At 45.7% G+C, this 12,675-nt stretch overlaps 2 protein-coding genes across 9 annotated transcripts in view; one reads left to right on the top strand and one right to left on the bottom strand.

Annotated features, from left to right (window-relative positions):
- Positions 1-1,055: 1,055 nt before the first annotated feature.
- Positions 1,056-11,229, bottom strand: PEX11A (peroxisomal biogenesis factor 11 alpha). Of its 3 annotated transcripts, XM_004763747.3 has the most exons (3): positions 11,034-11,229; positions 5,188-5,303; positions 1,056-3,080 (listed from the first exon to the last, which is right to left on the bottom strand). In XM_004763747.3, exons 1-3 carry the CDS (start codon positions 11,087-11,089, stop codon positions 2,509-2,511), a joined length of 744 nt encoding a protein of 247 aa, XP_004763804.1. In that variant the 5' UTR covers positions 11,090-11,229; the 3' UTR covers positions 1,056-2,508. The 3 variants fall into 3 exon arrangements, with proteins under 3 accessions (XP_004763804.1, XP_004763806.1, XP_044923119.1); XM_004763749.3 differs by lacking the exon at positions 5,188-5,303 and having other exon boundaries at positions 11,034-11,208; XM_045067184.1 differs by lacking the exon at positions 11,034-11,229 and having other exon boundaries at positions 1,056-3,255.
- Positions 11,221-12,675, top strand: part of WDR93 (WD repeat domain 93) — a 44,688-nt gene continuing 43,233 nt past the window's right edge. For 2 of the 6 annotated variants that reach the window (XM_045067183.1, XM_004763745.3), the window contains exon 1: positions 11,222-11,283. The gene's annotated coding sequence lies outside the window, so the exon portion shown is untranslated. The other 4 variants (XM_004763744.3, XM_004763743.3, XM_013062034.2 and 1 more) reach the window with 3 other exon arrangements.

The following is a 12,675-nucleotide window of genomic DNA, read 5'->3' as shown; positions in this document are numbered from 1 at the left end:
ATGGCTCTGGGCCAGACAGTGTATAGGGCTCCGTGCCAGAAAGCTCTGCTGACAAAGCCAGTCCTCTGGCAGCTTTGGCTGGGAGTCCAGAATGTGGGTGAGAGGTGAGAAGCGGTGAAAGGGCACAGGGCAGTGCCCCGGGAGCGGTCTGTCTTCCAGCCCCAGCTTGAGCGACAGTCACCGTCTTTCCTCCCCTCACCCCCCACCTTCCCACAGGAGCATAGGGACCTTGGTCCTCCCGTGCACAAGTGGACCCCACTGCTAAGCTTGGCATTCAAAGCTTCATTGCTCGGTCAATTCTCAGGGAACAGCATTTAGCTGTGAATGTGCTGGCCTGTCCATCTGTTAGAAACGCCTTTGGTGTTTTGTTTTGTTTTTTAAGATTATTTATTTATTTGACAGAGAGAGAGAGATCACAAGCAGGCAAAGGGGCAGGCAGGGGGCGGGGAATGTAGGCTCCCCGCTGAGCAGAGAGTCTGATGCGGGGCTCGATCCCAGGACTGAGACCATGACCTGAGCTGAAGGCAGAGGCTTTAACCACTGAGCCACCCAGGTGCCCCATGCCTTCGGTTTTTAAAATCCCTCATGAATGTGGAGGCTTGGAGGTGGGGAGGGTTCGTTAGAAATGGGAAAGATGCACAGGGAGGGAGGTATGAGGGTACTGTTGAGGTTTTCACAAATTCCAGAACAGGTAGTATTTCTCAAGCTCCCCATCACCTGCCCCCACGAAGTTGCAGAGGACAAAAGTACAGAGACGGATGCCGCCATAACCTGCCACCACAGATTCGAGACCAACTTCTCCAGGCAGACGCCCGAGTGCCACCTGTCAGAGCTGAGACAGGAGACGCCGTCCTGGATGAGAGCCCCTCAGGGGTCTCTTTCCACCCCGCTGCTCCAGGCTAAATCTTTCTTCATCCTCCTCCTCGGCGTGGATCTTCCAGGCAAGAGCTCATTTTACCAGAGCAGCTCTACCAGCCGTGTACCCCCTGATCACCTCTGACTCGCCCCCCTTTCAGCTCTTCCTCATTCCCAGGACACACTCTCAGATACTGGAGTCTCTTTTGTCTAGAAATTTATTGGACATAATTAATCTAGGACAGTAGAGGATCTGGACAAAGTAAAATTAATTGCTCAAACTTTTTACTTGCCCTGACCTAGCAGCTTTCAATTCACTTAGAATTACCGAAGTATTTTGATTAAACACTTGAAAAATATGAGCGCCAAGGACCTGAGCTGCTTTTTAAGAATCTCATTCACATTTATGGGAAACATATTTAGCGCGCGTTTCTTTTGTCATTTCCATTCAGGTAAGTGAAATGGCTTCACTGATAGGACTGACATTGACCCTCCCACCTGGCGGCAATCTTTTTCTGCTTCACTTCCCCCAAATCAGGGGATCTGCAATCAACATAGAACTCAACAGCCAAGATGGGAAGTAGGACCATGAATAAATGGCCTTTTCCTCATTGCTCTTTTCCACTCCCCAACCGCCCCACACATATGAAGTCTGATTTCTCATAGAAAACGGTGGTGCTCCTCTGTTCAGAGTACTCATGAAATTTCTTAACTGCGTAACTGTTGTTGAAAATTAACGTAGCAGTGCCCGAACTGTTATATGACTTTAAATAAAAAAATCTGGCTGGTGAATCTAGATACAGCTTTAATTTTTCTATAAACCACTAACAAAGTTCTAAAAAAGGCTTTTCACACAGGAGTCTCATACCTCCACTCAATCAGGAAGGCGATGAACTATCCTTGAAAAACACTGGATTTGGAGTCTGAGGAATGAGGTGCAGGTCCGTTTTTTTTAACCGGTTTCCTCATCTGTCACAGGCTACCCACAGGCACCTGTCATGACCTCCCATATTAGGGGCCCCCAGTCCTTTCTACGTGCTTCTGATATCTGCTTTCTCGCTGCACTCCCTAAAGTCACCATTTCTACCACGAAGGTGCCTGATGCTTTTCTGATTGTACTTCTGGACAGAGGAAGGGCAGGACTGCCATGATGAAAGGCTGTGGGGGGGGGGGCATGGTCCTCGAGGGAGAAGCCCTATGGGGGGGTGGGGGGGTGGTATCTGGTCAGAGGAGGAAGAGGTCTTTACTAGGTCTGAGAGAGGGCTGATGTCAGACCTACGGTAGTTGCACAAAAGCAGTGAGGGGCGCACCCCAAAGGTTGCTGTATATTAATGTTTCAACTGTTTGGGCCTTTTTCAATCGTTATACATTTAGCAAACAATGAGCTCCCACTATGAGCGTAAGATGCTCAATAAATGTTAGACGAAAGGAAAATACTCAGAAATTCAGAAGCCACTCCAGCCCTCTAAAAAACACCTATAACTCTTCGCGTGCCCCATTCTCCATTCTTGGCCCCACCTTTGCTCACACCACTAGTCGCTAAATGCTCCCACGAACAAGTCTTTAAGTGCCGCTTGACGCGGTCTGTGCCTCACGCAGACGCACCCTAGACGCTGTCTTTCAAGCAGGCGCCGTTCTCCGTCCGAAACCGCTTCAGCGCACCCTCAGCTTCATCTGCGGATACACCACGACGACGATGCCCGCTATGGAGGACACAAGACCTCCAAGTCCAATGATGCCAGGATTGAACTTATAGATCCCCAGCTGGTCCAAGGGGTTCAAGAGATCGCAGAAGTTCTTCACTGTGTCCAGGAGCAAGGGAGGCTGCTTCTTCAGAGATCGGAACAAGAGGAGGAGGAAGGACTGGAGCCATTCTGTTTCCTCATCGGCCACACTGTACCCAAGAGGCTCCTGAGACAGTGACTGCTCCGCCCTCGCCCTGTCGCGTGCAGCCTGTTCCATCTGCAGGGAGAGCTCGTACAGGTCCCTGGCCAGGCTCAGCAGCAGACAATAGTAGTAGTGGCGGGCAGCCCACATTCGCCATTTCTCTTTGTTAATGCCGGAGGCAAGGCCTACGCTCCTCACCCAGAGGACGGTATCACAGATGAAATAAAGCACACGGTTCACGTTGGCTAACGTCAGGCATACGCGGGGCACCAGGTCAGTGGCGTGAACGCTCTCCTGGGTCGCCTGCACAGCATGTACCACGTTGCCTAATCTGAACCCTGTGAGAAGAACCCACAATGGTTAACGAGTATCGAATTACTATATCATATGAAGGCAGAAGCCCTGTATTGGGGTGGGAGGCCAGCACTGGTGTGTTGACTACTATGTGAGGCTCAGTCTTCGCTCGGGAATCAGGAAGGGCTTTACAGCATATTAAGGACACCGAAAATGATCCTGGCAGGCACAAAAGACAGTGATTCTTTAAATAATGTTACCACCTTCGTTCCAGTGAACAGCTTAACACTGGCTTACAACACCCTTCAGGCAAGGTCAGTCGTGAGTGTGGATTGCGACATCCGAATATGACCAGTTATACATCTTTAGAAGAAAAGTTCTATAACAGGAAGTTTAGATGCAACTTTATTTAGTTACTTACTTATTTATTTCTGCACACAAGAAGCTTTGATTCCCTGTGGCCATTTCTCTGACTCAGATGCCAACAATCTTTTGGCGAGTCTAATGCCTTAGATTTTATTTACTTTCCAAACAAAAGATGGCTTTTCTTATAAAACATCATTATCATTTTGCCATCTGTGTGGTCCAATCCCCCTCTGGCTCCCTACTCAGGAAGACAAAGTAGAGACAGTAGGAGTTAGTGGCTAGGAAACCATTAATATTGTCGTCAGTGACTCCTACTTGAATTAAATCGACCACTGCAAGGTATACCCTCATCTGAACATGTAACTCAGTTCCTCAGGGGTGTAGCAATCAACAGGTATGTCTTGAGCACCTACCCGGAAGGAGTTATAGTCCTACGCATTATGGAGAATACAAAAAAAGTACTTTACTTAAAGGACTATATCCTAGACTCAGCAAATGCTCAAAAGTAGCTACCCTCAAGAGACTTATAATCTCACGAGAATGTCTGGTATGATTTTATCAAAAATACACAAACCAGATTGTGTAATGGACTATCCTGGGTTCCAGTTCTGGCTCTGGCATCAACTGGCTGAATGACTCTGGGTAAGTCCTTTCCAGACTTCAGAACCTTACCTCTAAAGGACCTGTAAGCTCTAACATACTAAAAATTCTGAAAACTGCTAATCCTATCCTTCAAAGCCATCCAAAACCAGCTGGTCCTATCCTCCAACATCCCTCCACTCGACAACCTAAGTGCTCTGTCAAGCTAGTTTCCTCATGACCTCCTAATACAATGGTTTGTTCCTAACAATTCTGAGCCTTCGCAGGGGAAATCACCCTTCAAGGCCTTCCTTCCCTTTCTCTCTTAGCTATACCTCAAGTTCCACCGCCTCCCAAATCTTTTCCCCCGCTTCTATCCTAGCTAATATATCTGGCACTAAATCTTGTATCATTATTTATACAATGCAATCTTATTTCTCTCGTAAAGCTCAGCTATACCTAAAGTAGGTGCTCAAAATGATTGTTCAGGGGCGCCTGGGTGGCTCAGTGGGTTAGGGCCTCTGCCTTCGGCTCTCTGCTCAGCGGGGGGCCTGCTTCCTCCTCTCTCCCTCTGCCTGCCTGTCTGCCTACTTGGGATCTCTGTCTGTCAAATAAATAAAATCTTAAAAAAAAAAAAAATGATTGTTCAACATGGGATGTCTACATTCCATTCTAACCTCTCTGCCTACCTACTGTAGGCAGAAGCTCATGTCAAGGATGGCCAAGACATTGCCTAACTCTAAGAACTAAAGGTGAGCTAACTAACACAGGCTATGATTAAGCAGAAAGATACAGCGTAGCACCAACTGTGCACAAAGGAGGGTGTTTGTGAACAGTCTGCAGCAAACATTCAGTCTTCTTGGCCTCTCCTTTTGAGAGGGCAGCCTTCCTGGTCGACTTCACCAGAAAACCTCGAGGATTAGAAATTAAAGATCTGGGGGGCACCTGGGTGGCTGAGTAGGTTAAGCCTCTGCCTTCAGCTCAGGTCATGATCTCAGGGTCCTGGGATCGAACCCCGCATCGGGCTCTCTGCTCAGCGGGGAGCCTGCTTCCCCCTCTCTGCCTATCTGCCTACTTGGGATCTCTGTCAAATAAATAAATAAAATCTTAAAAAAAAAATTAACGATCTAGAAAGTATTTTGTGAACTGCAGGGTCTGACGATCTGAAACCGGGAGCCACTGTCCCTCACGAGACAGGGTACTTACATTTGCGGCCAGTGCTCACACTGGTCTCCAGTTTCTTGAGCTTCAGTACCACCTTCTCTTTGCCAGCTTTAGGCTCTAACAAGTATCTAAGCAACATGCATGTGTATTGAGTGGCTCTGGAATGGAAAAAAAAAAAATGAAGAGAATGATTTACAAGCCAAATGAAATTTGAATCATGAAGTAAAGAAAGGAGGAACACGTGTTGCTAAAAGCGAAGTTTCCAAGACAAGTTCTCACATAAGTGGCTCTTACAAGAGCACAATTCTGTAACATTCACTCCACGGGGCTAAAGGGCAGAACATGGGGCAGAAATGTGACACAAAGGTAATGAAACAGAACGGTGAGGTAACAGTGAACAGCCCTTCAAATGGCCTGTTGCTGGCACAGAGAAATGGGTAGAGGCACAGTGGAAATGGCACAAAAATCTCCCTCATACCAAATCTGCAGCAATCCCTAGTCTTTCTTTTCTCCTGTGTAGAACGATTTTTCCGATTTCTAAAATGAACCTTGTACCTATCGCCAACTACTTATGTGATCAGACACACACTCCAACCAGAACTGAACGAAAAGTTCGGTTGTGAATTTTTTGCAAAAGGATTAAACACACACCAATGCATGAATATGTAGAGATAGGTTTTTACATTTGTCTTTCAAAACTAGTTAGGATTTGGGGGCGCCTGGGTGGCTCAGTGGGTTAAAGCCTCTGCCTTCAGCTCGGGTCATGATCTCAGGGTCCTGGGATCGAGCCCCACAGTGGGCTCTCTGCTCCGCGGGGAGCCTGCTTCCCCCTCTCTCTCTGCCTGCCTGTGATCTCTGTCAAATAAATAAATAAAATCTTTTTTAAAAAACAAAACTAGTTAGGATTTTATATAAATATGGACTCCTGCTTAATAGTAGCCAGTAAAGTGATCATTATTATGACTACAAGTAACACTGCCTCATTAACAGCAATGGAACCCATGAAAAATCCTGTGACACATGCTCGAACATCTAAACGCACTGGAATCCATTTAATGAAGTGGCTGCCTGTTTCCCACAAGCCTCTAACTGCACTGGAATCCCTTCAGGCTACAGATATGATTCTCAATAAAAATGGGGCACATTTTCCGAAATGGAGAAACTGTTATTGCGGATGAAGTAAGAAGAATTTTTAAAGCAGTTTCCTGGCTATAGGGCTCAAGTCGGTCATGCCAGTAAGTCCCCTTCTCAGATTTGGGCTAATAGCAGCAACGTGTCCAAAACCCAGGTATTATTTTATGAATGCCAGTTAGTTCACAGGAGCTATAGATAACCACAGGGCTTGGGAAATGAATCCTAGAGATCTCAGATCTTGGTGAAAAGTATATCTAAAACAATTATTTTACTAACCAACCTCCCTAATGAAGCTTGCAGGGTACATTCCAAGTGCACTGCATTTGAAGCCTTCTTTTTAATGAAGCTTGTACACAGTGCGACCATTTAAAAAAAAACCTATCAAATAAATTACTACAGTGGTAGGGGCTGGTCATTACCATGGTGGTGGGCATGAGAGTTACCTGTGTGGATTTAAAGCTCAGCTCTGCCACTGTGTTCCTATTAACCTCCCGCTTCAGTGTCCCTATCTGTGAAATGGGAATCACTTAGAATCTCTACCTCTCAGGGTTGTGATGAGGGTTAAATGGATTAACAGTGGTAACATATTGAGAACAAAATCTGGCATCAAGTCGGTTTTGGAAAATCTCATGATCAGGGCTCTGCACACTGGCCTGTTTGTGTCAGCCCTGGCACACTCAGAAGAGAAGGGAAAGCTGTTAAATGAAACCACAACCCTAATTATTCCTTCTTTACTACTGAGCAAGAATCAACCAAATTTCTAAAAGAAACATCATGAACTAATTAGTACGAAAGCACAACCTCTGTTCAGTATTTCCAGTAGCATAGCAGGTACCGCAGAGGTGCATCAGCCCTGTCTGGTGCTCTCCACACAGTGCCTGGTTCTACAGTTCACAGAACTATCTCACACGCAGAATCTTGCAGCGGCCAAGAGCAGGCTGCCCTCAAATGTGCCCATTGATTATTTTAAATAAAAGTTACTTAAGAAACAGCCAGTGCAGGGACACTCAGACCCTCCTCTGTCCCCCAGAAAGCAGGAAACACATCTCCCATGTGAAAAATACCTTCCCTGTACTAAGGAAGTCAAAAGACATCCTTATCACCAGAGATAGGCGCTTTAAAACCGAGAAAGTTGTAGAAGCAAACCTTGTTACTTTTTTCCTAATCCTACTACTCTCAGATCCTGCCGCTCAAGAGAACTTTCTGCCCCTCCCTTAACTACATAGAATCTAAACTGAGGGTCTTTCCTAGCAAGAGCGTTATTAGCAGAGATAAATTTTATCTGAATGACCCATCGGTATGGTAGGGCAAACAGTTCATTACCGAGTATCTGCTCTCCTTAGGACTGTAAAATGCATTCCTTTCCTCTGAAATCCCAGACCTCTACTCCCTTCTCCTTAGCTCAGCATGAGACAGACAGACAGACAGACACACACACACAAAACACCCCTCATTTTTCCTGTCTTTGGAATTTTCATGTCTATGTGGACACCCTGTGTACACCTGTTAAATCTGATTTTCCCTTTTTAATCTGTCTCAGGTCAACTTGATTCTTAGTCTAGAAGGATCTTTGAGGGAACAGGAATTCTTCCTCCCTGACAAACTTGAATCAGCTCTTCAACCATGGCCATTTTAAACTTTTTTGTCATTCTTACATTTTTACTCAGATCCTTTTACAAAAGCTTCCTGCAAATGTGTTTGATCTTGAGAGATTCATAATAAGGAACTTTGACAAATACAGGTTTCCAATAACCTTAAGACCATAAAACTGAACTGGGAAAGAATTTCTGGAACTAACAGGAGAACTGAATTAAAGCAGATCAAGAAAAAATAACAAGGGATTAAATGAACTGAGAAGGATAATTATAATTGTGACATTTTTGCTTAAAATATTGATAAATTTTTAATGTTTTGTTTTCCAGATTTAAGAAAATTTCTTCTCTTAAGTAAGCTACGATTTACAACAATTTCTTTTTTCTCCCTATCTGATCCCTTCAGAATTCAAAAACACCCACTGAATTCTTATATATATATTTTTTTCTTTTTCTTTTTTTTTTTAATTTTTTATTTTGTATAAACATATATTTTTTTCCCCAGGGGTACAGGTCTGTGAATCACCAGGTTTACACACTTCACAGCACTCACCAAAGCACATACCCTCCCCAATGAATTCTTATATATTTTTGACAACATATTTATTTGGCCAAGTTCAGTAAGAGTTTGCTCTCCTTGTGACAGGACACAATTGGAAGCATGGGTTATGTTCAAAGGCTGTGACTGGAATGTCACATTTGGGAGACAGGCTTTAACTCAGATATGACTAGACAGTTTGAAGGCCTAAGGATGATCTATGGAGCCAGTAAAGCCCTTTGGAAAAAGAGTCTGACAGCTTGCTTACCAGGTTCCCAGGAGCCCTACCAGGTGAGTAAGTCACCTCCTGACAGGTGCAAAAACCTCAGGATATTTTGGGGACCTCAAGAGGAGAGGAATTAGCCTTAATCTCTAGGTATTAAAGGTGACAGCTGAAGGCAAGTCTTTGGCTTGACTTCTGGAATCAAAAAGATTCCTTACAAAAAGTTCCAGCAAAGCAGATTTTAAAAGGCCTGTATGATTAAGCAGTATTTTTGCTGCACTTATGTAAATAACCAGGCCAAGTTTCTCCAAACTAGATATATTTTTGCAAAGAAATTAGTCTTAATTAGTCTTAATTGGTAAAATGAAACTGATGATACAAAAACAAAACTATGTTGCAATAACACAACTTTGTGGATATTAGGTTCAAATAACAATTTTTTATGAACTGGACTAGGTCCTGGTTTCTTCTAGTTTCTTCCAATGCTTGGTTACAATTTTCCAAACTAATATTTTTTATATTCTTGATTGAAAATCATAAGTAGTGGCACCTGGGTGGCTCAGTGGGTTAAGCCGCTGCCTTCGGCTCAGGTCATGATCTCAGGGTTCTGGGATCGAGTCCCGCGTCAGGTGCTCTGCTCTGCGGGGAGCCTGCTTCCTCCTCTCCTCTCTCTCTGCCTGCCTGTCTGCCTGCTTGTGATCTCTGTCTGTCAAATAAATAAATAAAATCTTTAAAAAAAAAAAAAAAGAAAGAAAATCATAAGTAACTAAAACTGCCCTTTTTCCTAAAGCCCTGCACACGGAGCATGAACAAGTTGATGTGAACTTTAGAAAAACCACAACAGCTCACACATGAGCAATTTTCATGCCTGGTGCTCTGTGAGCCACTCAAAATGATCACCAGAGACACTCAAACTACAAACCAAGCAATTCTGACAGATGGCCACTGCCTGCCCTCACTTGATATAAAGATCCTTTAAACCTGCCAACTAGAAATCCTTGACTGGCTATACTCAGAACTCAGAAACTGGTGTGTAATTTGATCCGATCATGAATCATTGTTTTTCTTTTGTTTTCATCGAAATGCCTTATTACCTGATTATCTGAACCACAGGCCTAACTCTGAGAACACTCTTGCATCACCACCTCCTGAAATGAGTTTAACTAAAATGACCTATTGTCAGAACTGAGTCGCTGGTTCAACGAGACAGGGCCATCTATCAGCTCAACTTTTAATGTAGGAAACGTCCAGGAAAGTTTCAGAAAGGGGAAGTGTAGCAGCCAAGGGTAAGCCACCCCAAAGTGTATCACTCGGGCACACTGATTATTTTAAGTAAGAAAGTTACTTAAGAAACAGCTGGTGCAGGGACACTCAGACCATCCTCTGTCCCCCAGAAAGCAGGAAACACATCTCCCATGTGAAAGATACCCTCCCTGTACTACCGAAGTCAAAAGACATCCTTATCACCAGAGACAGGGGCTTTAAAACGGAGAAAGTTGTAGAAACAACCTCGTTACTTTTTTTTTCCGGAATCCTGCTACATCGGCTTAAATCCTGTTCAGGATTCCCTCCTAAATGCAGCTCTCAAACACCTGTTTTCTTTATCCTGTCAATTCCTCACAAATGTTATTGTCTGTCTAAAATGTATAAAAAGTGGCTGCCTGGGTCATTTCTCTAGGTCTGAATTTCAAATATGGGACTCTGTGCACGCACCTTTTTCTTTTCTCCCCCTCCTGTGAAGCTGTTCCGTGTAAATGTAATTCTTAGTCTAGTTGAAAGACGTTGAGGGTAGGGGGAGAATTTTTCCTGCCCTACAATCTCAATGAGATAGACCGGGCAATAATAGTAGATAAATACAAATTCTGTCTCTCCGTAAGCATTTCATGGATTATGTGAAGCCACAACCAAATGGCTGGCTTCCCGGGTCACAAATGTCAGCCCAAAGTTCATCTTAGAAAAAAAAAAACAAATCCCGGGGACGCCTGGCTGGCTCAGGCGGTGGAGCCGCGGACTCTTCATCTCGGGGTTGCCAATTCGAGCCCCACCTTGGGTACAGAGATTACTTAAAAAAATAAAATCTTTAAAAAAAATTTTAAAGTGCCGGGAGGAAGGCTGAGTGGAGAGGTCCCGGCCTTCCCCAGGTTAGAGGAACGCTGCTGGACTGGTCCAACACGGTCAGGGCCCCGGGCGGCTGCGGGGCCACACACCGGGCTGTCCCGCGGAGGCTCGGGCGGACGGCGGGGTCCGGTCCGCCAGGCTGCCTGCGAGAAGGGCTCCGGAACCGAACTCCGTCCTGCCGCCGTCCACAGGGCGAGCCCCTCCTCCGGAAGCCGGGGGACCCGAGACCCGGCTCAGGTCGCAGCACTGGGAAGGGGGTGGAGGTCGCGGGCACCCGACTCACCTGAAGAGTCGGTCCCGGCCCTGCGTTTGGTTGGTGAAGCGGATGAAGGTGTCCATGGCTTCCGGCCCGAGGCCACGTGTCGCCCCGAGTTCAGTCGCGAGTCCTCAAGGGCTTCGCCGGGTCCCCTCGGGAGAAGCTCAGTCTCCCCTCCCCCGTGGGGGCGGGCGCGCCTTCCTTAGAACGACTTCGCGGGCTTCCGGTGGGGACCGGAAGTGGTGGTTACTAAGGCGACGCCACGCTCCCGGCCCAGGTGAGCGGAAACTTGGCTTCTCCGCTTGGGTTCAGCGGTTCCCCGCGTGTCTCTGGAGGCCCCTCGACATCTAGGGTCTCCTAGAGGGGGACTCGGGGTCGGGGGGGGAATCTCCCGATGCTCCTTGACATCTAGGATCTGTTAGAGGAGGACGCGGGGTGGGGGATCTCCCCAGCCTCTGACCTTTCCGGAGATCCTGAGCACTCCGGAACCCCATGCGGCATCCCGAATGGAGAGTCCCCTGAGGTTTTGCTTGGGGACTTTGGGGCCTAATCGTGACCCACCTCTGTACCTCGGTTTCCCTTGAGCAACCCCAGCTCCAGTTTGGGGTAGGAAATAGAGCAGAGATAACCCAACACGTGGCATGTATTTCCAGCATGGGGAGTCAGGTAAAGCGGGAGAATTTTCTGTGCGGATCGTTAAGAACTCAAGATTGCCACCTGAGGAAATCCTAGAGGGGCTACTATGAACAAAGTTGAGGCCGAAATAGATTCCGGCGAAATTGCAGCACTGAGCGTTGGTTCTTTGGGGCTTGAAGACATGGAATCCCACCCGCTCTATAATAGTAATATTACGAAATATACCCCCTACAATCAAAAAGTTTATTTTTGTAACCTTTATTCCCTTGGTCAGGCCTGCCCTTAACATTTGCAGGCCAGGGGGAGGATTACAAATAAAGACCCACATACCGTATGGTTATTTTTAAATTATTTTTTAAAAATATTTATTTTGGGGGCGCCTGGGTGGCTCAGTGGGTTAAAGCCTCTGCCTTCGGCTCAGGTCATGATCCCAGGGTCTTGGGATCGAGCCCCGAATCAGGCTCTCTGCTCAGTGGGGAGCCTGCTTCCCTTCCCCTCTCTCTGCCTGCCTCTCTGCCTACTTGTGATCTCTGTCTGTCAAATAAATAAATAAAATCTTTAAAAACAAGTATATATTTTTAAAGATTTTATTTATTTATTTGAGAGAGAGGAATGCTCAGGGACATGGCGGGGGGTTGCATAGAATTAAGACAAGGGAGCAGAGCCCAAGCACACTCGCAGTGCGTGGGGGTATGTCTTCATCAAATTTTGTCTTTATCAAGGGTTTTGCCCATGATGCGCCTTGGTGTAGATTTCTTCATGTTTCCTTTGCTTAGGGCTTGTGTTCTTCTTGAATCTGTGAGTTTACAGTTTCATCAAATTTAGAAATATTTTGTCTATTTCTGCAGGGTTTTTTGTTTTGTTTCGTTTTTGTTTTTTTGCCTCTTCCCTCCTTTGGGGATTTCAATCACACTTAAATTAGACTACTTCAGGTACTCCCACACCTTTCTTCATCTTTTTTTCCTCTCTCTCTTTGTTTAAGTGTTTCTAATGCTGTATCTTCAAATTTCCTAATCCTCTGTCCATCTAATTT

Source organism: Mustela putorius, unplaced genomic scaffold (genome assembly GCF_011764305.1).
Source record: "Mustela putorius furo isolate JIRA1106 unplaced genomic scaffold, ASM1176430v1.1 tig00003875_pilon_pilon_pilon, whole genome shotgun sequence".
Lineage (NCBI taxonomy): Eukaryota > Metazoa > Chordata > Mammalia > Carnivora > Mustelidae > Mustela > Mustela putorius.
Note: the sequence above shows the minus strand (reverse complement) of the source record. Positions and strands in the feature narration are given on the sequence as shown.

Excerpts from the sequence above, each read along its gene's own strand:
- PEX11A (XM_004763747.3), bottom strand. The coding sequence starts at position 11,089 with ATGGACACCTTCATCCGCTTCACCAACCAAACGCAGGGCCGGGACCGA. Across the intron at positions 5,304-11,033 it reads GGCCGGGACCGACTCTTCAG|AGCCACTCAATACACATGCA; the intron begins GTGAGTCGGGTG and ends TTTCCATTCCAG. Across the intron at positions 3,081-5,187 it reads TGTGAGCACTGGCCGCAAAT|GGTTCAGATTAGGCAACGTG; the intron begins GTAAGTACCCTG and ends TTCTTCTCACAG.